General features: G+C 44.5%; 1 protein-coding gene across 7 annotated transcripts in view; it reads left to right on the top strand.

Annotated features, from left to right (window-relative positions):
• The window catches only part of GRIN2B (glutamate ionotropic receptor NMDA type subunit 2B), a 205,650-nt gene that overhangs the window by 107,854 nt on the left and 72,388 nt on the right, over positions 1-25,408 (top strand). For all 7 annotated transcript variants that reach the window (XM_090141067.1, XM_090141071.1, XM_090141106.1 and 4 more), the window contains one exon: positions 19,979-20,093. In XM_090141067.1, the coding sequence (XP_089997193.1) occupies positions 19,979-20,093 (115 nt within the window). The remainder of the gene's footprint in view (positions 1-19,978; positions 20,094-25,408) is intronic.

Raw genomic sequence — 25,408 nt, 5'->3', positions numbered from 1 at the left:
AACAAATCCATTTACATCTGGGTGACATAAAATAAAAATTTTGAGCCACCTTCGTTGTCTGTGCACTGGTCTCACTTTGCCTCCCTTGCTGCTTTGTCTTCGTTAGCTTTCCCTGGCTGTCTCTTGAAACTAAAATGGACTGTCTTGTTACCCCTATTGATTCTCCCTTTCAAATATGGTTAGCAGTGATCCTAGACTCTGCACTGTGTAATGCTGTGCAAACAGGAAGGCAAAACAGAACCTATTCACAATGAGAAGCAGCTGGAAAGACAGGGTAGAAATGAGATAGAAAGAAGTGGGAATAGCTCTAGGCATGAATGCTGAGACCAAAGCTCTGGCTGTGAGCACACCAGGTACACAAGGTGGAAGCTGGGGGTTAGCAACTGTCCCAGTCTGAAGAAGGTTCCCATTTTGGCCCTTGGCTTGGGTGGTATTGCTGTACTGGAACGTGGAAACTAGAGCCTCTGCTGCCCTGAGTCTCTTCCAGCACAGAGGCTGCTGGAGTAGGAGAGGCTCTAGCATTGACAGAGAGTATGAATGATGGAAGATTAAGGGTGGGGATGTGGAAAGAAGGTAGGTACGGGGAAGGGGATGGGTGTTCCCAACCTGTGTGCACTACCCACAGGGACTGTGGCTCTTCTTCATTGTACAGTGACTGTATGCTTGCTTGGGGACTGGAGGAGGCAGTAATTTCTGGGCTCAGACCAGTCCTGCTCTGAGATAAGCATGCCTCTCTGCAGGGTTTCTCTCTTTAGTCTGTGTTTTGGGCATCTGCTCCTCTCCAATTCTGGGAGGCAGTCTGATGGGGTGTGTTGTGTATGTTTGTGTGGTGTGTATGAAGAAAACATACCAGACAATTGGGCTTCTCAACATCCAGAAGCTGCAGGGTAGTGAAAGAGCTTGATTTGAACCTTGTGCGTTTTTCAGCTGTTGCTTTTCTTCTACTGAATGAATATCACATGTCCTCCTTCTGCATATCATCTCCCCACCCCCCTGACATCAGCCTCCTTAATAAGAAGTGCTCTGTTTTTACTCCCAAGTCAGTGCCAAGCCCTTCACTGCAGGGCTTGCTGCTGTCTGAAGCACTTCCAAAACAGCAGGGTGATTCTTTGGGCATGCTGCACACTCCTAAAAACCCAGTCAGAGCTGGGGTACCTGTGTTATACATGGCAGCTCACAGCCCAGCTCCTGTTATTCCACATAATTATCAATGGCTTGGAGGTAGGATTTTCCTGTCCCAGGAGATGGTGGATGTATCCATGGATAGCAAGGTCAAGAGAGACCAGATAAACTCATAGTTAGAAGGGCCCTCCTGTTAAAGGGGTTAGACAAGGATATATTTATTCCAGGTGTAGCCCAGGACTGCCATAGGTGCAGTAAGAAGATGTCTCCCCATTAAGGAGCACTGAACAGAGCATGCATGCACCAAGAGGTGCATCCTTTTTCTCACATACTTCCTCCACCCTACCACAATGATGCCTTTTGCAGTTCTCTCAAAGCATTTTGTTTCTTTTCTCAGTCATTCAGCAGGATCCATTTTTATCTTTGACAGAATTCGCTAATATTTCATCCATCTCAGTATTAATTTCTTGAGACTTCCTTCCCTGATTCTTCCATGCCTTCTTCCATAGTCCAAAAGCAAATAGTATGCCCTGGGGTTAAGATACAGCAAACGTAAAATACGTGAAAGGGAAAAGGCTAAAAGGAGAAGATGTAAAATAGAGTGTCTAGTTTAAGTATGGAAATTGCTGCCTTAAGCAAATATTATGGCAAAAAGCTTCAAAAGATACCAACATAGATTAGGCAGTTCTCTAAATAGGACTAGCCCCAGCTATTACACAAGGCTCAATGGGACTTCATGCATCAGTCCTACAGAGGCAGGAAGAAATTCATGTGAACTGTTGATGGGAGGGAGTCACAGATGCTTTTAGCTCTGTTCCAGGATGGGAATCCTCTGTCACTATTGCCATGGATAACAATAAAACCGATGCACAGGGCAGGGCTTTGAGGTGGAGAACAGGCTCATCTTTATGTGATTCAGTCCAGCCATATGTTAACTGCTCAATCTGGATCTCTCATCCCTCTTTGTTTTCCATTGTACTTGGTGTGAGGAACTGCAGCTTCTTCTCTAATGTCAACGTCAGCATTTTCTCAGAATTATGACATGCACCTGAGTCCTTTCTGCCAGAGCAATTCTGAGGGAAGTAGTGAGAGAGCCAATGCTGTGGTCAGCATCCTAAATGGGCAGCTGGCACCCAATGAATCTCCATGGGAAAGAGGCTCTGGAAGCACGGAGGTTCCCTTGAATATCCAGAACGTGTCTACTTAGCTCAACTGTTTGTAGTTGTTCACTCAAAAGTGCTAAGCTAAAAACTGTGGAAAACTAAACCTTGCTTGAAAGATTTCCAGTGTTTCTTACTACTGCTAAAACAGATCCAGAAGTTCTCAGTGCCACAACTCTCCATCTCTCCATTCCTCTCTAGCAATCATGTTTTTTCCCTTCACTCTTTTCCTGGTCCAACATCCTTCCTACTTGTTAGCCGTCATACTTGGCTGCAGGGTGATTTGCAGTTGTTCTTTGTTATTGTTGTTGGTTTTTTTTTTTTTTTTTGTCATTCTGTTTTTTAGAGAGATTGGAAAGTTACTGTTTCTGTTCACAATAGTTTGAAGGCAGGGCTAAAAACTGCATGTATGTGTTGTGAGAATAGATGACTGAAACATGAAACAGTAGATGAAAAGTAAGTTAATGGTCATACTTCAGTCTTTGGTTAATTCATTGGAAAGTGGCTGTGAAAAGACCACTTAAGCAAGCCCTCCTTTGGGTCCTTTGGCTTAGAAGGTCACCTGCAACTGTCTTTTCCAATCTGAGTTTCTCTTACTGTAAAAATTTTGTTTGCTGTAGTGTAATAAAAATCTTTGAGCTGTGTTTTTATTTGCTTGTCTCACAGAATGTGGTATGTTGGAAATGGATGGTTTCTGGAATCTTGTCTTCTAGGCACAGCAATCCAATCAATTGTTTCTCTTTTCAGTGCCTAAACAAAGCTTACTTTGCAGGAGAGCAAAAAATTACAATTTGAAGAGCTCATCTGTAGAAGTGTTTTCTCAATCAAGAGCTGCAATGCTAAGTAGGGTTAAAGTCTCTACATTTTCAGCGTCTTTGCTAAAAGAGGGCCTGCAGTTGGAAGTGGAAGTGTGAGGTTGAAATTTAACCTGTAAGGGAATTTTTCATCATAATTCCCACTTTCCCCACCAAACTGGTTCCTTTTGAGAATCTCTGTAGGCTGTACTGAGTCTCTTCAGTCTCTGAAATGTCCATCTCATCTCTCTCCTAGAAACTAAGGTATTCTTGCATGCTTTTCCCATGTCCGAAAAAAACTGAAGGAAGTGGAGAGGTGAGGGTAATGGTGGCAATTTAGGTGTTCCTAATCTCTAATGGTTTTCCTTCCAAAACGCTGTGATAACCATTATAGCCTTGATTCGGGCTTTCTACAATGACTCTGAGAAGGATTTTCAGGGATTTCAAGCTGTGTAATTTTTTTAGACATGAAGAAAGCAGAGTCAAGAAACCCTGTTTTGAGTGACTGGCTCCTTGATGTAACATAGCAACTTACCCTTTGGAGGCACTGCAGGCCTAGCTAGCCTCTGATGTCCCTTCTCAGCTACCCCTGTCAGAACCATTCCAGAAGGAGAGAGCCTGGTATTGACAGATGACATTTACAACTGGAGAGTTCAGGGATGCTCAGAACGTTATTTCAGGGCCATAGCACTGAGCTGCATCCCCTCACAGCCTTCACTGTGTAAACTTCCTCTTCTGTAGTCACTGGCTACTATTCTGGGTGGCAGTGTCTGTGAGTGGGTTCCAGAAGCCACAAAGTTCCTTTCCCAGATCTCTGCCTTTCCCCTGCCTTAAACAAACCTGTAGCATTGCTGCTCTGGCTCAAGCTGTTTTCTAACATCACCATCATCTGTGGCCTTTTTGTAGCCAGCAGAGGCAGCATTTTTTGGAGAGGGTCAGCCTCCCCTGTTCTGCAGGAGCTACTGGGAGAGCTGACTGCAAACAGATTTTCACTGCCCCAGTGTGGACTTATGTCAAATAGTGCCCAATGAGAGCTGACAAGCTGACAGACCCAATCCATCAGTGGAGGATGAGGGGGGGGGGAGGGGGGAGAAGAATGTTTCTTGTACACGCCTTCATGAGACAGAGAACAATTTCACAGATAGGCCAGCAAAGCTCCTGTAAGTGATACAGGTACATATTTTATAGTCTAACCATTTTTGAGAAGGGCAACACAAACAAGGGAGATACAGGGATAAGTTCAGTGTTGGGCACAAAATAGGAGTCCAGCTTCCATGAGGAGGCTCCTGTATAGTACTGACTGACCAGTAAATGATGAACAGCTGAGAGTGGGCTGCTACCTGAGCTTACTAGTAGATCCCTGGCACCAGATTTTGGGCCACAAGCTCCTGAAAAGTAAAGTGATGATAAAGTCTGAGAGAAAATAATTGTGATTGGTTCCTTTTATTGGTGCATGGTTAATTGTACTTGCAGTGGCAGGCTCTGGGGTGAGAACTGTCCCTGCAGGAGAGCAGTGCCCTTTGAGTACACCCCTTTGCTGAAATCAAAAATTCAGCATGGCTGGAGAGGGGAACTTGTGACTGGTTGGAGTCAGTGTCACCTCAGTTACTGGGTCAGAATTAGGGCAGAGAAGGAGTTCTCACAGCTTTCTCCTGCCCACAAGGGATAGTAACTTATTTAGGCTCTGAATTAGACCCTAACTCACTGATAGCGATGACCCTAAACTTCAGCTTATCTAGGCCTATTATTTTGCTTTCCAGCAGCCCTCATAATGCCTTGCAGAGTAACACTTATCACCTTATTTCAAGATTTTAAATGACCCCAGCCTGAGAAAAAACATCCTTCATGATCTCAGCTGTTTGAAGGTGGTCCCGGTTGAGCAGCTTGACAAGATCTTCTCAGTAAAGACCTGAAAATCAGCACCAAATTAAACTTGATGTACTGATTACTCTCTGAGCATTGTCCATGTTAAAACCTGAAAACAACTAATCACATGCTAACTTTCTTCACATTGAACAGCTTATTGTGTAAGTTCCTAACGGATCATTTTTATTATTTCCTCTCTTTTCCTTCAAAACGCTGATTAGTTTCAGGTCTCATCAACAGTCTAAGTAGGAGTTTGGTAAAATGTTGACATCTTTCACCTTTATGATGAGTTCTTGAAGGCATCAATGATTGCGGTAGGCTAGTTCTAGACACCTAAGAAATTATGGAGTTGAGAAGAGATGGTCATCTGATTTTTCTTTAATGGGGAAGCTGGGACAAACTGCCATCATTCTTACTCTTTATCCTAGGTAACATGACCAGCACTGAGGATGGATGAGAATTGGTGGCCTGGGCCTGAGCTCCAGTCTCAATAATAAATGAAGCAGTGCAGATGAATCACTTGGTGATCCAGTGATTGGGCTCTTCACATGAAGCTTAAGGGCATAGATTTTGCTTCTGCTAAATAGTCATGTAGGATTGTCACTGCAGGATGCCTTATTTCATTGGTGTAGGTGATACGAAGAGATAAATGGTGCTGAGAATGTTCGGATCCTCTGCTCTGAAAGATGTGGAAATACCAAGTTACTATTATATTAAAAGTTAAAGTACTTCTCTGATGTTATACTGTCAGTAGTAATCTAAACATATTGCTTAGAAGTATGAAAGTCTTCATCTGGTCTTTGTCCTTTCCTCTGACAAACTGGAAACTGGTAACTCCTTATTTTATAGATGTCTGATTTGCAATCTTTTCCTCCTTCTCTCCCCACCCTTACAGCAGTCTGTCCTCATACTACTGATTCATTGTGCAATCAGATGGGTTATAGCAGATGCTTCAGGAGAAGGGAATCTTCCTCCACAATTTGCTTAGCCAGTTGTGTCGTTGGAGTAGGAGTCAATTCCTTCCTGCTGTCTGCAGCCTGAAACGACTCATCCATCCCTTTCGATCTTAGGGGTACAACTATAAATACTAGCAAGGGTTCATAGATGTTGTTGGACCTTTTTAAGTTCTTCCTCCAAAATCTGTCTTTAACAGCTTCTTATGGCAGCAGAAGGCTTCTGTTGAAATACAGTATGTGAAGGGGTGTGAATAGCTGATCGTTGATTTCACCAGGCTGCTTGCCCTCTGAGTGCTGCAGAAGAGGACTGGAAGGCAGTGTTAACTTATTTAGGCTGATAAGGCACTGGCACAGGCTGCCCAGAGAGCTGTGGGTGCCCCATCCCTGGAGGCTCAAGGCCAGGTTGGATGGGGCCCTGGATAGCCTGAGCTGGTGGGTGGCAACCCTGCCCATTGCAGGGGGGTGGAACTGGGTGATCTTCAAAGTCCTCTCCAACCCAAGCCATTCTATGATTTTATAATGTGCTTAATTTCCATTAGCAGAATCTTCTCTTATTCTTCATATGACCACAATGTGCTGACATCTGTCATGTATTAGAGATGGATGGGGACATTTACTGTACCGGTGAGATAGATACAGTCAAAAGAGAGATGTCCCTGCTGAAACAGAGACCTGGTGACTTTTAGTCAGACACAGCCTTCCTGCTTTCCTCAGTAGCTAAGATTGCAGTGAAGTAACATTTCCATCTCAATTTCAGTGATTAGGAGTGACATCCTCTTTCTGCAGCCATCTGGGGTGTGAAAACAATGACATTTGCGTGGTCCGGATTGATCTGGAAAGGTGGAAAGCAAACCAGTGGCTATCAGAAAAATCACCACTCTCTACCTTGCTCCTTCCTGCCTGCCCTGGCTGCTTCATTTGCTGATCCGTGCTTCCTCCCACTCTTTGACTGGGCCAAATTTGGCTCTGTCTGGTGGAGACGAGGGCATCAGCAGCAGGGCTGGCAGGGACCAGGGAAAGGATGGGGCATGCAGGTGATGGCTGCCCTGCCCAGCCCCTCCTGGGCCCCCTTCCAAGCCCATTTCTGGGATCTTGCCTGACTTTGGCAATTGGCAATGCAAGCGGGTTTCCATGGCAATGTACCAGTGCGTCGAACACCCTCCTTAGCGTTCTGCTTCTCTTCCTCTCCTCACCCCCCTCCCCAGCCCTCCTGCTTCTGAAGCCTGTTGCCATGGAAAAGTTATAATCCGCAAAGAATTTCAGCTGCCCTCCCCTCCTTCCCTTCTCCCCTCTCCCCCCCTCGTTTCTTTTTTTGGTGCTAAAAGTTTGCTTTTCAATTTTGTGTGTGGGTGGAGGAGGCTCCATCTGCATCTTTGGAATCTCGTCCCTGGGCAGGGGGAGGTCTCTGCCTCTGTCTTGGTGAGGTCCTGGAGGGAGGGAAGCTGCAGAAGGCACCTCCAACCGATGGGTGTCCAGCAGAGGTACGGCTTTGGGAATTGCTTACACTGTGACCATTTTCTTTCAAAGCACTGTGTCTTCTGGAATCTAGAGCCTGGATCAGTGTTTTTTAAACACCCAAGTCATGCTGGAGTGAAAGGAAGGGGGAAACATTTCAGAAAGATGCCTCCTCTGGAGGTTGCTTTTTGTGAAAGGATCATAGTGAGCACTGCCAAGAGGAGAGGGTGCAGACAACTCATATGCTGCCACAATATGTGCATGGCAAGAGCTGTGGAAATGATGCAGCTTAAACTGCTGAATGAGACTAGAACCAGAGCTCACATCAGCCCACCTGGCACTCATGCCAATTCCCAAACTATCAGGCTACATCCAAAACTTGGATGTGAGGTTTGTGGGTTACTTTTTAAATTTACTAAGTTAAGCACCAGTCAAAGGTGAATTAATTGAAACACATTAATTGAAGTCTGAATAAACTCATCTAGATATTGCTAGTGGTTGGGTGCTCTGATAGCTTTGCTGCTAGTTGATTGAATTGAAGGGAGTTGGTGCTAGATGTGGGAAATGACCCTCTGTTGCACTCTGCATGGAAATGTTCTGGTCTCATTCCCAGCACACTTGCTGTTTCCATCCATCTGTGCTGCGTTCAGGCTTCCTGCAGTGGGCACTGTGGCTTGGGAACTCCAGATACATGCTGGAAAAGCTTGTTCACAGTATTTCTAGGTGTACGGAGTCCTGGAATTCTGAGTGAAGAAATATTCTTGGGAAATTTCCTACTTTGCCTGTTCAGGAGAGAGAAGGGAAAGAATTGAGATAATATAGGCCAAATTTGGACCTTGTACTTGTTTCAGACCTCCTGAGAATCTTTGATTGGAGGTGATGTTAGCATTACACCTGGGGCTTCTTTAAACTGACCTTTACCGACAGAAAAAGAAATCATTCAGAATCAAATGCAGCTCTGGAGTAAAATGGCACATTTATCTCACAGGGGATGCAGCAGCTTGGGCTGAAGTTGACTCTCTCTCTTGTTTATATTTTTTTATATGTACAGACAACTACATTCAGACAACCGACTGCAGACACCTAACCTACGCATTATAGTTACCTTTCCCCACTGCTGGTGTTTGTCAGGCATCTGAGTCACTCAGCTGCTCATCTGGCCTCAGATGTCACGGTAGTCAGAGTCTAAATAGGGCACGTGGAGTAAGTGAGGGGGTATAACCCTGAGTCTTTTTAGACTGTTGGAAAAATTATTGATTTATGAAATCATAAAGTCATAGTGCTGGGTCATTGTAACTCCTTTTGTACGAATTCCAGGAAGGTAATGGATTTTCAGCTGCCGAGGACTGTGGTCCGTCCTGCAGAAAGCTAAAAGCTTGATGTATCAGTCATGCTTTACCTCTTCTCCTGTCAATATGCCTTCGCTCTGTTCTAAATTAATATGATTTCATCAGTTGCACTATATGGAGTGTTTGGGTGTTTTCTCACACTGCTGAGGAAAAATCCTGAGTAGTCATGGTGCCATCTTGAATACCTCTCAAGTGGACCCCATCTGTACATTTCACGAAGGTTTCTGAACGTCCAGCAGCAGAGAAAAAAATCTTCGGTCCCTACCAACCTGGGCTGGGAGTAGGACCAGTGACCTAGACGCAAATATTTCCTTTCTTTTTGTACATTTCAGTCTCAAGGGTGAATCCCAGAAGGTTTTCCAAAACACTACTTTAGAACTTGGAAATGCACTGACCAAACAGTAGACACAGTCACCCTCCGGTTCTTAGCAAAAGTGTGTCTAGCCCCAGACATCAACCTCTTAGCAAAAGGAAGGGAGTGAGGGCATGTACATTTATTTAACAGAGTCTGGACTATAAACTACATCACAAAACACTCTACAAAGTTAATAATACAAAGCGCAAGTCGGATGTGATATAAATGATGTAAATGTGTGAACTCTGAGTAGGACTTTGGCAGTGTTCCCAGCATGTTCAAAATGTACCCATGATATTTCTATCTCCCATATTGGGAACCCACTACAGACAAGCAGAAAAGACTTAGGTTGAGTTTGTTATCCATATTTATCATACACTTCAGAATAGCATCTTCCTCCCACACTGATCCTTACGGCACTACATATGCACTCAGCTCAAAGCAGGAGGCTTCATGGTCTGACTTTTGGGGTAAGAGTAGAGAATGGTGTACTTGAAGTATTCACAGTGATCATTGGACAACCCAAAATAGATGATGCAAAAGAATATGGACCCTATAGCTGTGCAGGTACAGATAATAAAAGGGGGGTGAATACTGTCAAGTAATGGAACTTTGGAGCAGAAAGGAGGCATGCATGAGTGTAGGTATCAGACAAAGCACTAGAAAGAGATTCTTGGAATTACAGAATCATAGGGGCTGGAGGGGACATCTGGAGATCATGTAGTCCAGCCCCCTGCTAAAGTAGATGCCTTACAGAAGGTTACACAGGAAGGCATCCAGGTGGGTTTTAAATATCTCCAGAGAAGAAGACTCCACAACCTCTCTGGGCAGCTTTATCTCCCAGTGTTTGAAGAAGGGATGATATCAGTGGAAGAAAAGCACAGATAGGTGATGACTGTCACTGTGGTGGGGCTAAGCTCTAGGATGAGAATTTGCAGTGTAATTTTCAGTTGGGACCTGGGATCTAGGGAGCACCTGCATGGGATGACTTTCAGTGCCTTGCTGGCCCACATTTGGGGCACAGAAAGTGCCTGTGGCTCAGCAGTCAAGCTGGCTGCAGTGAAGGAAGCAGTGCCCTGGCAGTGGCTGTGTTGAGAATGCCAGTTGTTGGCATTAGAGAACCAAAAGGAAGCGTATCAGAGATGGCAATTTGAGTGGAAAAGCAGTGGCAGAGGGAAGAGTACTGGTGGTGATGAGGATGCTGATTGCACCAACTGTTACAGTGGTGTTTCGAGTGCTAAATGCAAGCAAAGACAAGAGTGGCTAATTACAGACATGATTGTGAAGAGGAAGAGGAGTCAGGCTTGAGGAGGAGTGGTGAGATCCGCGATTATGACACTACAATGAAGATGCTGCTGCTCAGCTATGGAGCTATGAGGGGTTTCCAACTCTGTGCTCCAACTCTGGTATTAACTGAAGCTGTATTCTTCCCATGTGCCAGCTTGTGGCTTGCTTGCTTCTCCTCCTGTCTCACTCTTCAATTTCTTTGCTATTGCAGTGTTTTCCCTGTTTGCACATTACGCGGAGAGAAATGCGTTAATGGCTTTGTGTAAAAATAAGTGGGGAGAAAAAAAAAAAAAAAGAAGAAATCTTAAATTAGACACTACCCCACTCCTGATATATCTTGTGCCCCTCATCAGACAAATTCTAGCTGGGAGGTCTCCTGAGGAAGAACAAGGCTTTTCTATTGCTGCAAGGGAAAAAAAAAAATGACAAGGAAGTTTAAAGGAGAGGGAATTTAAAAAAAAAAAAAAAAAAAAGACTCTAATTGTTCTGAGACCTTCTTCAGCCCAAGGAAGGGTTAATGCTTTAAATGCAATGTAATTTCAGTGGCACTAAAGAACATGTTTCCATGGAAACATCAACCCACAGAGGGAGAGAAAAAGAGAGAGAGAAGGGAGCTGAGCGGAGAACAGCTCCTCTGGCAAGGGGGGGAACAGCAGAATTTGTCCCCCCCCACACACACACACAATCGCTGACAGGGGTGATTGTTTGTTTGTTTGTTTGTTTTATTCAGTTCCCCTTTGGAGATGTGATGACAAAGGGAGAAACTGATAGGGTGCCATCTTGGCTGAACAGCTACAGACATGGAAAATCCAGTCGCACTTTTTAGACCGCGTGGCCTTACAGGCAGTAACTCTGCTTGTGTAAATGCCACAGATTCCCTCTTCTCAGGGAAAATTTCTTCATTGTGAGCATGGAGAAACACTGAAAGAGAAACACTCTCTTCCTAGAGAGGTGGTTGATGCCCCATGCCTGACAGTGTTCAAGAGCCGTTTGGACAATGCTCTCAGAGACATGCTTTGACTTTTGGCTAGCCCTGAAGAGGTCAGGCAGTCAGATACGATGGTCTTCGTAGGTCATTTCCAAACAAACTATTCTGGTATTTCTCATATGTACTGCAAGTATTGTGGATGCTTTCAACACTTGATAAAAATTGAATAACCCTAAAATCACTTGTGGTTTCCTAGTGGGTTGAAAAAGTTAAGTTAGCCTGCTGTTTCATGGGGTATAATAAATGGATTTATTTCAGTCTCTCCAGTTATTTTAGCCTTGTTGGCTTCTGGCAGAAGTGAGGGGACTTTTCTGAGAGATTTGAGGGTTTTTCTGCAAGCAAATAAATCCTGAGAGCTCTAGAGGAAAGTTGATGTGCTCACCTGTTTGCTGGTCTTGATTTCTGGGATAGAAACTGGAATGAGCTCTGGATAAATACAGAGATATTCCTATGGTTAACTCTCATGACATGAGGCTCCTTCAGACAACAAAAGAGTCTGTTGAGATTCATGTTTGTTTGGTCATTTGATTTAAGCTATTATCTATGATCATGTGGATCAAAAATGATTCAGAAAAGTAAGGTTGTTGTCTGAGCTTTCAAATTCAGTGTACGGGACCAGTAGTTGAACTGGCATATTTTTTTTAAGGTTGTGCAGATAGAGAAAGCTCAGAAACATCATCCTGGGTAAAAAATTGTTGAGCCTTGTTTGACTTTTGTTCCATGATGGCTTGCCCTACCAGTGTTTGCATGACTATGCACTAAGACAGATAAACAGTGAAGGAAAGCGCTTAACCTTTCAGTATTTGCTCCTAGTGGTACGGCTTCCATCAGCGACCTGTTAGGTGGATACCAAGATATAATTTTGACCTACTGTCAGCTGTTCTGACAAATGTAATTTTCTATGCTTTTACTGCACCGTGTAAATCAACCACAGCAGATTTTTAGTCCTTTCTGACAGGAGAAATACCTTTGAGTATTTTCTTCAAAGTGGTATGTTATCCATTCTTGATGAAAAAGAAAAGATAGGAAAATGTGAAAATTAAAAATAATGAATGCCATCAGTAATTTGCAGGAATTTATTAAGTTGGCAAAGCTTTGTGGCTTTATCCAACATTGGTCAGAATGTTTAGTTTTTATTTTGTCCAGTCACTGTAACAATTCTGACCCTACTTCTATTTTCTATTATCTATTTTATATTACTTAAAGGTTTGGTGAGTCAGTTCAGAAGCATATATATTTTTATCAAAGCTTTTTGGTTAAAAACACTTTCTGAGAATAGGTTGATTTCCTATGAGATTTATGGATATTTTCAGCTTTAACCAGGATATGTTCTTAATACACTTTTCCTTGTTTCAGTTTTATTTCCAGAGAGGCCAGAGGTGTAGAGGTATATTCTCAAGCTATTTGGGACTCTGTCATTTTGCCAGCAAAATTGATAGTTTTTGAAGAAAAGTTGTAAATCAAATATTTTGGGTTTAAAATGAAATCTTTTGACACGGAAATCCTATTTGCTCTCTCCTGTGACTAGGAGCATGAGAACTTGTTCCTATTTCTCCTTCTTTAAACCTGAACAGGCTGAATCTCCAGTGATATCTCTTCCTCTTGCTGAGGTAATGCCAGTCCTTATAGGACTTCTGCAGAGTTGCACATTATATGTATTTTCACTGGGACTCTTGTCCACAAAAGAAGGGGCAGAAGGTATGAGAGCACAACCATGCCAGAAGCTTCATTTTCTGTTCTATGTCATTACATTTTTCAGATCTTACGGTTCTGACTTTCTAAAAAAATGTTCATCTCTTCACAAGAAAATGTTGTTGCCAAATTCTCATCCCTCTTTCCCATTAAGAAGGTAATTTTGATAGATATTTTTTCTGGCTCCCATGTTTGTCAAAGTAGGTTAGTTAGGATGTGTATGAGAGAAATTTGGCTGTGGTTGGATTTTCAAGATACTGTTGGGACTGCCATAGCAAACAGGAGGGAAATGAGTATTTGTCCATAAATGGATCACCTCATTCCAACCCACTTCCTATAAGTGACCTACCACTTACAAGATGACCTTAGTACTGTCGGCAGCATGCCTGCAAAGGAGTGTAATAATGCCCCTGGACCTGAAGGACACCACCTCTTTCTCCCTTTCTGTCAAAGGCAATGACTGCAGAGGATGAAAATCAAATGGGAGATCAAGTCCTAGGTGGTATTTGGTACTTGGCAAAAAATGTTATTTTGGAAACTCTGAAACTCACTAGAGACATGGGACAAATAGCCTCTCACCTAAGTGTCATTACCATTTCTGCCCCAGATTGGAGATGACCCCATGTTCCCCATTCAGGGGTAATCCTGATGGACAGCTGTCTGTGCTGCAGAATCCTGTGATGCAGTGCTTAAAGTTCCTCTTAGCATTTTTGGGAGAATGGCCGGGGACTGCACAGACTGGAAAGTGAAGTTGTCCTCAGGAATGGCCCCGGCTTCCTAGAATCAAGAACTGCATGTAGGAGAACATCCCTGCCACTGTTCTGGTTCCCTGTACACTCTGAGGATAGATACATAATCAGTCCCAAGTAACTGTCAGCTCAGAATCTCTCTGAAGTGATACATTCATGATAGGAAATCAAGGAAATGGGAAGGAAAGTGTAAGTGCTGTTTGTTTTATTATCAAGAAAGGGAGGATTGGAAAAAGGTTCATCCTTCTGCTGTATGTGGGAACTGTCACTGTGAAGGAATTACTGGGAAGGCTCGCCTCACGTGTATATTGTCTTTAGAACAACTTTGCAGAATATGATGGAGTAACAGCAAAGACAGATCAGAATAAATTTATCTTCCACCAGAAATAGATTTTTCACAGGTCAGGACCAAACATTAAGAAGATTCAACATTCTTAGAGGTGAGAGGCCAGAACCTCGACAGATCAGACAGCATCACTCCATCAATGTCAGTGGAATATTTATTCCAGACCAGCATGTGTCCTCTTGTCTTTTAAAAAGGTGTGGGCAGCTGGGAGAAACCGAATTAATCTCTTATATCTCTGTTATCTTGTAGCCTGAGGGATATTTCCTAATCTAGATGCTCTCCTAACCTCTTTGCTTAATGAAAACAATCTTGAGCTTGGAGTATTTCTCTCAGCCTGTGGTCAGATTGGTTCCCAATGGTACAGTATGGCTGCAGCCTGGACAGATTTTCTGGTGTGGGACAACTACACAATTTGGAATTTGTTTGCTCTCATTTCTACACTTACTTTCATTCTTCCATGCATCTCCTCAGAGTCAGTGATAACACTGACAGTAAGGGAGAAAGAAGTAAATGAAGAAGAATGGGATGCTGTTTCTTTAAGTTTTACTTTTTCTATGTCTGCTTCTATTTTTTTGTCAATTTTGTTTTGATTTTGTTTTTCATAATTGCGGAAAGAATAGAGTCCATGCCCCTTATTATGTTAGATCAGCTGCTCTCATGCCCTTTGCGTGGAATCTTTTTCACTGTAAATCATACCTGACATTGGCCAGATGTTTCAGGGACGTAGCCAGATGTGCTCAACTTTCTCAGCTTCATGAGCCATCAGCACCACAGCGGCAGGAGCAGTGCAGGGGATGGAGCTATGGGAGAACCTCCAAGGGCTCCCCAGAGTCAGTACCAGCAATGGGGAAGTTTCCAGGGCCCACACAGAGCCTATTCTCATCTTTTGCCCAGAGAGCTGTGGGTGCCCCATTCCTGGAGGCTCAAGGCCAGGTTGGATGGGGCCCTGGGCAGCCTGAGCTGGTGTGTGGCAGCCCTGCCCAGGGTAGGGGAGTGGAACTGGGTGGGCTTTGAAGTGCCATCCAACCCAAACCATTCTGTAATTTTATGATCTTTTTGGGAATGAGAAATTGTATTTGATGTCCCCTGGAGCCTGCCTTATCTGGAGGGACCTCATGTCCTCACAGCTGGGTCTGGATGGATGTGTGCATGTATTGGCTGTCCTCTGAGGCAGAGGCGGGCATGGAAATGTCAGCAACAGTATGGAGAAATAATATCTGTATTATTTTAAGCTTCCCATGGGTTTGGAGAATGGAGGTTTACATCAGAAGATGAAGGGATCAACTGCAGTTTTCTCATTAAAAAAAAAGCGTACACTATTTCAGTCTCTCAAATGAAAGAAACTATTAACAGCAGTTAGTGCTGGTTTTACCTCTTTTTGTCAATCACTTGCCATCTGAAGGTCAGAACTACCATTTTTAGATAGCGACACTGGTCCTAAGCGCCCTTTCCCCTGTCCTTTGAGTCCACCCACTCTTCCGTCTGCCCATCCTGGTCCAGCAGCTGGCATGCGGGAGGGAAGGGAGCTGCAGCAGGGAGTTGCACCAGAGCTGTGTGCACCAAACTGCACGTGTAACGTGGCTGGAGCTGCAGGCAGCCGTGCTGGGATGCAGCAATGCAGCATTCTTGCGTGAAGCAGAGCTGGGCCAGCAGCTGTGCCTGCAGCCTGCACCTCTGGCCAGAGGCTGTGTAATCCCGTCTGTCAGGGAACACAAAGGCTACTTTACCGTGCAGAGCTGGGGGGTAAAGGCTTCCCCTCACTGCCATTGCACTGCTGAACTGGCCTCAGTATTCATATTATGCTGAGTTTCCAGGAGGCTGAGGATAGACTGCATCACCTCCCCTAACCCTGCACCAAATACCTTTTACCTTGCAAATCCTTCCAGGCAGAGATATCCCATCGCCTTTCCTCCCCACATTCCACCTGCATCCCATTTCTCCTTTCCTTCCTTGCTTTTATGCTGGGCTGCAGAGGTGACCCCCTGATGCGGATGGCAAAGAGGCTGCTTTATTTGTACAGCCTGTCTTACTGGGGGAGGCAGTTGGTGTTGGGATAATCAGACCGCTTGTCGCATTGGAGTGTAACAAGCATTGACAGGGCACAGGGGAGTGCCTGTGTGTGTTTGTGCACGTGTGATGCAGGGAGCGCTGAGGATGGAGCCAGCACTCTGTCCAGATTTGCCCACCCGTTCCATAGCTGCAGGAGGAACTGATTCCCAGCAGGACACTGGAGGCAGAAGTCAAAGCAGTTTGTGCTGATTTTAAACACATCCCTTTCAGAGCTGTCTTTAGGGCAGACTAAAATTCAGCTGACACCCTCTCTGCTTCTCCCCACAGCCCCTCAGCCTGCCACATTTGCTTCTCCAGGCTTTCCCCATCACTAGCTGAAACCATTTAAAATGTCATCATCTCTCTGCTGGTCCTAAATTTGCCATCTGATGTGGTTTTAATGCTCTATTTCCTATGCCAAGCAGCCTTGGAAACACTCACCATTAGCTTGCAGGGCTGGCAGCCTCATCTCTAGGATGGGTGATGTTACCTAGTGGTCTGAGCATAGGACAGGGAGCCATGTCTTCTGGATCTGACTTGCTCTGTGCCCAAGAATGCATTCCATTTTGCTTTGTTCCTGCCTGTGTGCCCTGTGGTACGGGCGAAGAATGACTGTTTTCTCCATGTCATCTGCATCTTGCACCCACATGGCTTCGTTTGGGCACTGCAACCACTGTGTCTGTGCTGGGCCACAGAGGGGATGGACTCTTCCAGATCTATGACAAGCAGCTCCAGAAACACCCACATAAGCAAAAATCTTTGCTGAAAGGTGATTCTAGCAAAAGAAATTAATTAAAATGATCTTGCTCTCTTTCTCTCTCCATATTGGAGTCACGCACACCAGGGAAATCATGCATCAAGCCCTCACTGCATCTTTCATCTTGCGTTACTTCACCCACATGTACAGCTCGCTGCCTTCATGCTGCCCCTGTTGCACATATGCAGGGAGCCTCTCAGCCCCTTGGGTGCTCATCTGGGGACTGATTTTCCTGTGGTCAGAGTGGGCAGTAATCATGCTGGTATACTGGTGGCAGAGGCCTAACCCTAGGGTGGTGGGACCTGTGAGCCACTGGAATGTGGGAAAAGCTGCAGAGTGAGCTGCTTTTTTTTTTTTTTTTTTTTTGCACACTTCCTGCACGCTTTTGTAAACATGTTACTAAAGGGTTACAGGGAGAACCCTCTGAAGAGTTATTGTGCCAATTTTGGAGATTAATTTCAGTCATTAAGGTGCGAAGTGAGGGATTTTAGTGTTGCTTTAAGTGTAAATCTCAAGGCAGCTCTAAGGATTGGAGTCACTGATGATTCCTCCTTGATTATTATTAGCAGTTCTAATCTTTCTGTTAGAAAACGAACAGAAATTACACCCTCTTGTGTCGTATCTCTTACTGATTTATGTGAACTCCTCTTGTCAGGCTATGCAAGGGAGATTTGCACAATGGCATCATTCTTGGGTGGGAGGGGAAAGAGGACCAAGAATCACCTAATATCACTGTGTGTTTAATTAGACACTGACACTGTTTTCTAAATACTAACACATAAAGCTGCAACTCCATCAGGCTACCAGGGTGCTCATCTTCTTTGGAGCCTTGCTTTGTAATTTCTCTGAGAGCCAGCGCACAGAGGTCATGGAAGGGATATAGCGGTAATCTCAAAATCACAGTCTTTTGAGTTGGAAGGGACCTTTAAAGGCCATCTGGTCCAACTTCCTGCAGTGAACAGGGACGCCTACAGCTAGATCAGGGTGCTCAGAGTCTGGCCAGAGACTGAAAGGTCTTTATCACTGTCAGAGCATTTCATAGGTCAAGTAGGCCACAAATGCCCATGGTGGTCTGTGCTGCGCATTCCTCTCTACCAGAGCAATGCAAACAGCTGGGGATGAAAAGCTATAAGACCGTGAGATGTTATACACTAAGACACAGTTACATGGCTGAGATTTTTCAGGCGACTGATGATTTGGAGTTCCCTCAGTTTTTGGGTTCTGGATGAGTCTGACTGTCAGAAAACAGCAAATAGTCTGCGCTTGAAAATAGGCCTGTTGCAATGTTTCCCACTGGGCTTCTGTAGGGCTGTGTGTTCTACACTGTGTATGTCTTCTGAAGGTCACAGCATAGAGCAAGCATGGAATTTCCTTTAGAATTAAATGCAATTGCCAATTACATTTGATTTGGGAAATTAATGGATGAGTTTTGTTGACGAATAAACTTACGAAAAAAAATTTTGGGAAATGGAAAAAGCTAACATTGTGACCTGCTTTTCTATTTGTTTGAAAAATTTTGTCTACTACCTATACTTTTGTTAAATTAGTATGGAGTTCTCTGTGGGAAAGTGCAAACCCCTTGAAAGAACAGGAATTTGTTTTGTGTTTTTGATTTTATTGTTTTTCCCTTGAAATTGGTTCAAATTAAGTTCAAAGGGACAAACTGAAGCTGAGTATTAGGAAATATTTGCTAGTGTCATGGGTGTAATAGAGCAGAAGAGCCTCTTGTGACTGTAATGGAAATGTTACTTGTGTAATTTACAGGAGAATGGGTGAAGCAGGGGAATGGGTGAAGCAGAGGCGGGCAGTGTCCTGGGGCTGCCCTGCAGGCAGCTCAGTCACCTCTGCCTCTCCCATGATGTGATGCTATTGGTGCTAGAGCAGGTGTACAAAGGCAAAACCTACTTCATGAAACAGGACTGTGAACTGAAGTGAAATATATGAACGGGGGAAACTGTCAGAGTGCCACGGAGATTTCTTATAAGCCACTGAACTGTGAAATGTGTATTTGCCTTCCCCACAGTGTCATTCTGGATGGTCTGACAGTTAAGAAAACAATGGATCTGATTCCCTTTTACAGCAACACCACTTCAACATGCTCTTGCAATGCAGAAATGCCTGGAAATGAGTGTAGTTGTAATCTCAGTCTACTTAAAGGTCTTCCCCACTGCCGGAGCTGAGTGAAGAGGCCTGAGGATAAATGAGACTGAAGCCTGGACTGTTTAATAGTCCATTTGTACAGCTGACATGAGATGGCCCAAAGCGGGGTGCCTCACACAGCAGCGACAGAGCCTTTCCAGACAAAAGGAATCGTTAATGTTGGCTGCAGGGATCCGCAGGGTTGATCACCCTATAGTTTGATCTTGCTGGGTACATGGCATGGCTCTGTCCTAGTGAAAAGGACTTCCACTGGGCTATCTGAGCACCCTCTGACCCTGTTCCAAAGTTGCTTCTGAGGATTGCTTTGGGCCCTGTAGGGCATGCTAGCTCTAATAGGAACAGGGTATCTCACAGGTGCACTGTTCATTCCTCTGTTCCCTGCAGCTTCCTTTATTGCTGCCTGGATATTTGGGCGGGGGGGGGGGGGTGTATCCACTGCTTCATATATGAACCATTGCTGTTCTCAAAGGAAATGTGAAATCCCCCTTGAAGAGTGAGCAAAATGTAGGCTGTGGACCATGTTTACACAGCTAATTGCTATGGATTTCTCTGCTCTGTGTGCAAAGAGGAAATCAAAGACTGTGGGCACATGTACACTTGTGACTTGCTTTCAGGAATTTGGTGAGGCCTAACATGGGACATCACTTCTGTACCCAAGTCCTAAATGTGGGCAAGAGCACTATCTTGTCTGATTGCCCCAGTTCCTGGAATATTTGCACTGTTTCTACCACCCGCTTCCTTTTAGATTTTCCTTTGCTGTCCCCAGATTAACAACAGTTGTTTGCAGTGTACTTCTGTCACCCTGGACAAATTGCAGAGGGGGAGGCAGGCTTTTGTTTCAGGTTCAGTTGCCAAGCATTAATGTTCATCTTGTTTTTTTCTCTCTTCTACAGGTACCTGATTAACGTCACCTTCGAAGGCAGGAATTTGTCGTTCAGTGAGGATGGATACCAGATGCATCCCAAGCTGGTGATCATCCTTCTGACCAAGGAGAGGAAGTGGGAGAGGGTAGGACATGTTTGGTAATTCTCAAGCTGTGTCAGGCAGGAGGAGGATGGAAGAAGGCTCTGAGCAAGTTATCCCCTTACCTTTTCTACTTATGAAGAGTTGGCAATCTCCTTCTTTCATCCTGGGCCACTGGTATCTCCAGTACCCAAGCTGCTGTCATCTCCATGCAGGATGCCATTACATTCTTCCATTAGCATGCATAAAAAATTCATCAGCTTCCTTTCTGTCACCTCTGGACATAAATTTTCCTGTCTTTCAGAGAAGAGATCTCCTTTGTGCTGTGAGTTTCAGTGGCACAGATGGAAAATACTTATCTGCATGGCTTGGAGGCTGTGGAGTTCTCTATGATAACTGGCTGTGATTGAACCACAGCCTCACTTAGTAACATGCCACTGTTAACTGTACTTGATATATCTGGCCACTGTCACTTGCAATGGGCTTGTGTATGAGGTAGGATGTATACATGAGATCATATCAAGTTGCTCAAATATCTAAATTTGCGTATTTCTGAATAATTTGTATGTGACCCAAAGCATCATTTTAGAAATGGTGTGGATTTCTGTGTTAGTGCAAAGCTTTAGTTTGTTTCACCTCCCACATAAATGTCGGTGGTCCGGGCTTGGAAGAAGTGCTCCCGAAAGGTTTGAATCAGCTGAGTAGAGGGGGTAGCTGGAGATAGTTGTAAGACTATCAGAAAAATGATGGGGATGAGAAGTTGTTGTAAAAGCAAGAATTCAGTAGAGCACTCAACAGATAATGAAGCAGATCTCAGGCTGAGTCATTGTGATCATGTGTATGGCTTAGAAAAATGCCCCCTTGTTCTGCTAGCCAGAAAAAGCTTTCTCTCCATGACTGCTCGGCCAAAGTCAGAAACAGTTCATGGAGAAATAGAGGGCTGTCAGAGGTGCATTCTGAAGAGGGCCAGATAAACCTGTTCCAGAGGCTGATCACTCTCTCAAAGAAGTATTTCCCAATATCCAACCCGAATCTCCCCTGGCACAACTTGAGGCCATTCCCTCTAGTCCTTTTGTTAGTTACATGGGAGAAGAGGCCAACCCCCAGTTCACCACAACCTCCCTTCAGGTGGTAGAGAGCGATAAGTTCAACTCTGAGCCTCCTCTTCTCTACTATAAACAATCCCAGATCCCTCAGCTGCTCCTCATAGGCTTGTGCTTCAGACCCCTCACAACTCTGTTGCCCTTCTCTGGACGTGCTACAGGGTCTCCTTGTCTTTATTGTAGTGAGGGGTCCAAAACTGAACAGAGAACTTGAGGTGTGGCTTCACCAGCACCAAGTACAGAGGGACGATCACTTCCCTGCTCCTGCTCACAACACTATTTCTGATACCAGCCAGGATGCCACTGGCCTTCTTGGCCACCCGGGCACACTGCTGGCTCATGTTCAGCCAAACATTGACCAATACCTCCACATCCGTTTCCTCTACGCAGTCTTCCAGCTACTCTGCCCCAAGCCTGTAGCATTGCTGGGGACTGTTGTGGCCAAAGTGCAGGACCTAGCACTTGGTCTTGTTGAACTTCATCCCATTGGCCTCAGCCCAATGATCCAGCCTGTCCGTGTTCCTCTGTAGCGCTTTCCTACCCCCAGGCAGATTGACACTTCCACCCAACTTGGTGTCATCTACAAACTTACCAAGGATACTGTTCCTCACAGAGGAATGGTCTGTTATCATAGCAGGAAAACAAGTCAGTAGCAGCACAAACCCTGCTAGTGATTGTTAGCAGGGCAGGCTGTGGGCAATTGTGGGATGCATTGCAGACTCTGGAGGGGGTGGGGACACAGCTAAACACAGTCCTGTTTTCACCCTACTTCTCTCATGCAGTGCTATGTTTCACACTCAGTGAGGTCTTGGAGGCTTTCATTAATGCTTAGAGGACCTGTTCAGTCTCTAAAAGCGTATCTATTATCTGTCAACTGAGCCAGTGAGGGGAAGGGATCTGGTGAGCTTGAGTGGTGGGGATTGGACCTGGGACCTGTCTGATCCTTGCTGTCTATGGGGACCACTTGGCAAGCATTAAGCTAGAACAGCTCTTCATTTGGTAGGAGCTGCGGCTGGACTGAAATGAGATCTACGATATTAGTGCTATGGTACAAGTTGTATGAAAAGCCCTTTGTACTTCCTCAGCACAAATGTTTCACCTTGAAGGGGGATCTCAGTGTGAAAATCAGATTGTTATAATCACACTCTAAGCTGTTTAAATGTTTTCTTCCTGGAAGACATTGAAATCATCTCCAGTATGCTCTGATCACAAAAAAACACATTTCATAGCTGGAATCACAATATCCTGTTATTAATTTTCTCCATTCAGCTGAAATGCAAAAGTTAAAACATAAGAGTGAAACGGCTCTCTGTGGCAAAGATCATAATTTTGTTCCATGTTTGCAGAGGCACACTGAGTGGAATGCTGGCCCTTAACAGCAGCTCCCAGGCAATGCCACAATATAAACCATAAATTATTCATATATTATTAGCACACAATCCAAATATATTTGTAAGTGAATTGCTTGGCAGTGTAAAATCATCCCAAATCTCACTAATTTCTGTGAAATTAGCAAGATGTTTCATCCTAGCAACATCTGGGTAATACAAAGAAAAAACTGTGAAGAACAGGAGAATTTCCCAGTCAAACACACAGGCAATAGGAGATGAGAGACAGGAGTAGCTGGACGGCAAACGCTAATTCAGTCCACTTGTGTGCATTCACGATTGCTCAATCTTTAATTACAGCACTGCACACTTTTATCCATTATCAGATGTTGTGCCTGGAAGGAACATCAAGAGGTCATTTAGTTCCCCCCTCTGCCCAAGGGAAGGATCAACTAGACTGAAATGATTTCTGACAGATGTTTGTTTCACCTGTTCTGAGAGTCCTTCAATGCTAGAAACTCCATGAAATCCTGAGGCAATCTCTTCCATGCCTTCTTTCTCCTTACTCTGGAAAGTTTTTCTAATGTCTAACCTAGATTTCCCTGACTGCAGTTTAAGCCCATTACTACTTGGCATCTCCCTTGTGGACACGGAGAATTGTTTATTCTCTTCCTCTTTTTTATCTTCTCTACATATGTTTGAAGGGCTTCTATCATGCTGTCTCCCAGTCTCTGCTGCAGATTAAATAAGATTTTTTTTCAATCTCTCCTGTTAGGTCATGTTTTCTAGTCTTATGATCGTTTTTATTAGTCTCCTCTGGATTTAGTGATACAGAAAGACAGATCTTAAAACAGGCGTGAAGCCTTCCATTTTCTTAGCAGCAAAGATGCAGGCAGTCCCTGAACCTGTTCCACATTTGTGAAATTTGCTGAGATTTTGATTTTTCAGCCCGATATGGAAAGAAAAATATTGAGAAATGTACCAGCTATTTCAGAGCAGGATTTCATTTTCCAGAAGAGCTACAGCTGTCCCCAGACCCCAATAATGACAAATCTCCTCCTGTGTCCTTCAGACAAATGGAAGCCTTGCAGGGCTGACAGTCACGAAAAAAACACAGATAGTTGCCACTTTCTGGAAAGGGGCAGTATCCTGAGTCTTTCTGCCTCTGTGGGTATGAGTAACAATTCCTCTCTTCATAACAAACGTTCTGCGCTTCATTCACTTCTCAGCATGACTGTTCCTCAGAGGCAGAAGGCTACATGCCTTCCCTCACTAGCTCTTAATTAGCTATTTAGTAGAGCTCTTGCTTCACTAGCCAGACATAAACTAGGTGTGTTGTTGAGTGCCTGTGTGCCTCCATTGTACTGCCTGTAGAGGAGCAGACATGCAGGTGGAGGTGCTCCAGAAGGGTTCTGCCTCAGTGCAGCAATAGGCTGAGGTCAGAGACGTTGTAAGGCCAGCCAGGCAATAGGTACTACCCTCATTTTTGTGTCTGTGTCTTGTGTTGGAAGAATTTTCACCCAAACTTTACTGATTGTCTTCTCCCTCTGCTCTTCTATAATCTCATATATGATGAGGACTTCTGGGTCTGTGAACAGTTTGTGAGAGCTGGCAAGCACTGCTCTCCAGCTCTTGCTAACATCCACCTTCTCTGCTGAGGCAGAGCACAGCAATCATGTCCCATCAGCTCCCAGCCCCTCTTGTGTGCTGCCTCCCTTTCCTTTAGTGACACTGGGGATGTCAGACCTCACTATCTCTGAGGTTCCCTCCCCAGCATGGCTTTTAACAAAGGAGAGCTGTGAGTTTTGCATCACCTGTATCACTCAATTGTCCTCAGCCTCCCCCCCGGCTAAAACTTTTCTGCCTTTTCTCTCTGTGGATTCAGAGCACCTTTCCATCTGGCTGGCAACCTCTTGTGCTGCCCAGCAGCACTCTCTGATTCACAAGTGTCCTAGGGCATGTCTTACCTCAGATGCTCTCAAAACTCCTGCTCCTGGCTGGGCTTGCAAAGCCCTAGGTGATGTGTTTGGCTGGGGTGCCACATTAAGCCATTTTAGACAGGAAACTCATGCCACAAGCTTCACTGTGCCTGATCTTCTGACTATACAAACCCTCACCTCCTCTGCAGACTAAATGTTTGCCTGCTGCTCCTCAATTATCAGTGCCTGGCTTTTGACCTCCTAAAAATCAATTATTAGCATCTGTTTTGCTTCTTTTAGCCATGGGTGTAGCCGTGATTAGAAGACCACAGGGTGCTTCTAGCTTGTTCCCCTACTCCATTGCAGATGTTAGTGCTCCCCAGGAATGGAGTCATTTGCTGTGTGATATTCTGTCAGAAGTCTGTCCCACCAGTGGGACACCAAGCTGCTGCATGGGCTTTTCAGAGATGTATTCAGCCTGGGTCGTGGTCCACAGAATCATAGAATCATAGAGTCATAGAATCATAGAATGACTTGTGTTGGAAGGGGCCTCAAAGATCATAAACTCCCCTGCCACTGGCAGAATTGCCAGCTGCTAGATGGAGAACATCTAATCTAAATCTCCCCTCCTTTAGTTTAAAACCTTTTCCCCTTGTCCTATCACAGAAAGAAGGTGAGTTTCTGAATTAGTGAACTCATGCAACCCTGTTCTCTGCTTACCACAGAGGTGTTATGCACATCTGTGCTCAGGAAAGGTTCCCTTGGAGTGTAGAAGGGAGCTGCAGAGAAGAAGGACTGATGAAATAAAACGGAAAAATAAGGTTTGTTTTATCTAAAAAAAGAGGAAGGAGAAAAGAACTTTGGACATCTGAAATGTCGTTGAAAAAGGACATCACGGCCTGTTGCTTTTCATGTCCACAGTGAATAGGATGAAGAAGAAATGTTGCTAAATTTTCGAGCAGAAACATTTCAGTTAGGGATGTAGGGAGCCATCTAATTGTTAGTATGGT

This window comes from Phasianus colchicus, chromosome 1, assembly GCF_987193195.1.
Source record: "Phasianus colchicus chromosome 1, bPhaCol1.hap1.1, whole genome shotgun sequence".
NCBI lineage: Eukaryota > Metazoa > Chordata > Aves > Galliformes > Phasianidae > Phasianus > Phasianus colchicus.
The sequence above is the reverse complement of the archived record's forward strand: the minus strand, read 5'-3'. Positions and strand labels throughout refer to the sequence as shown.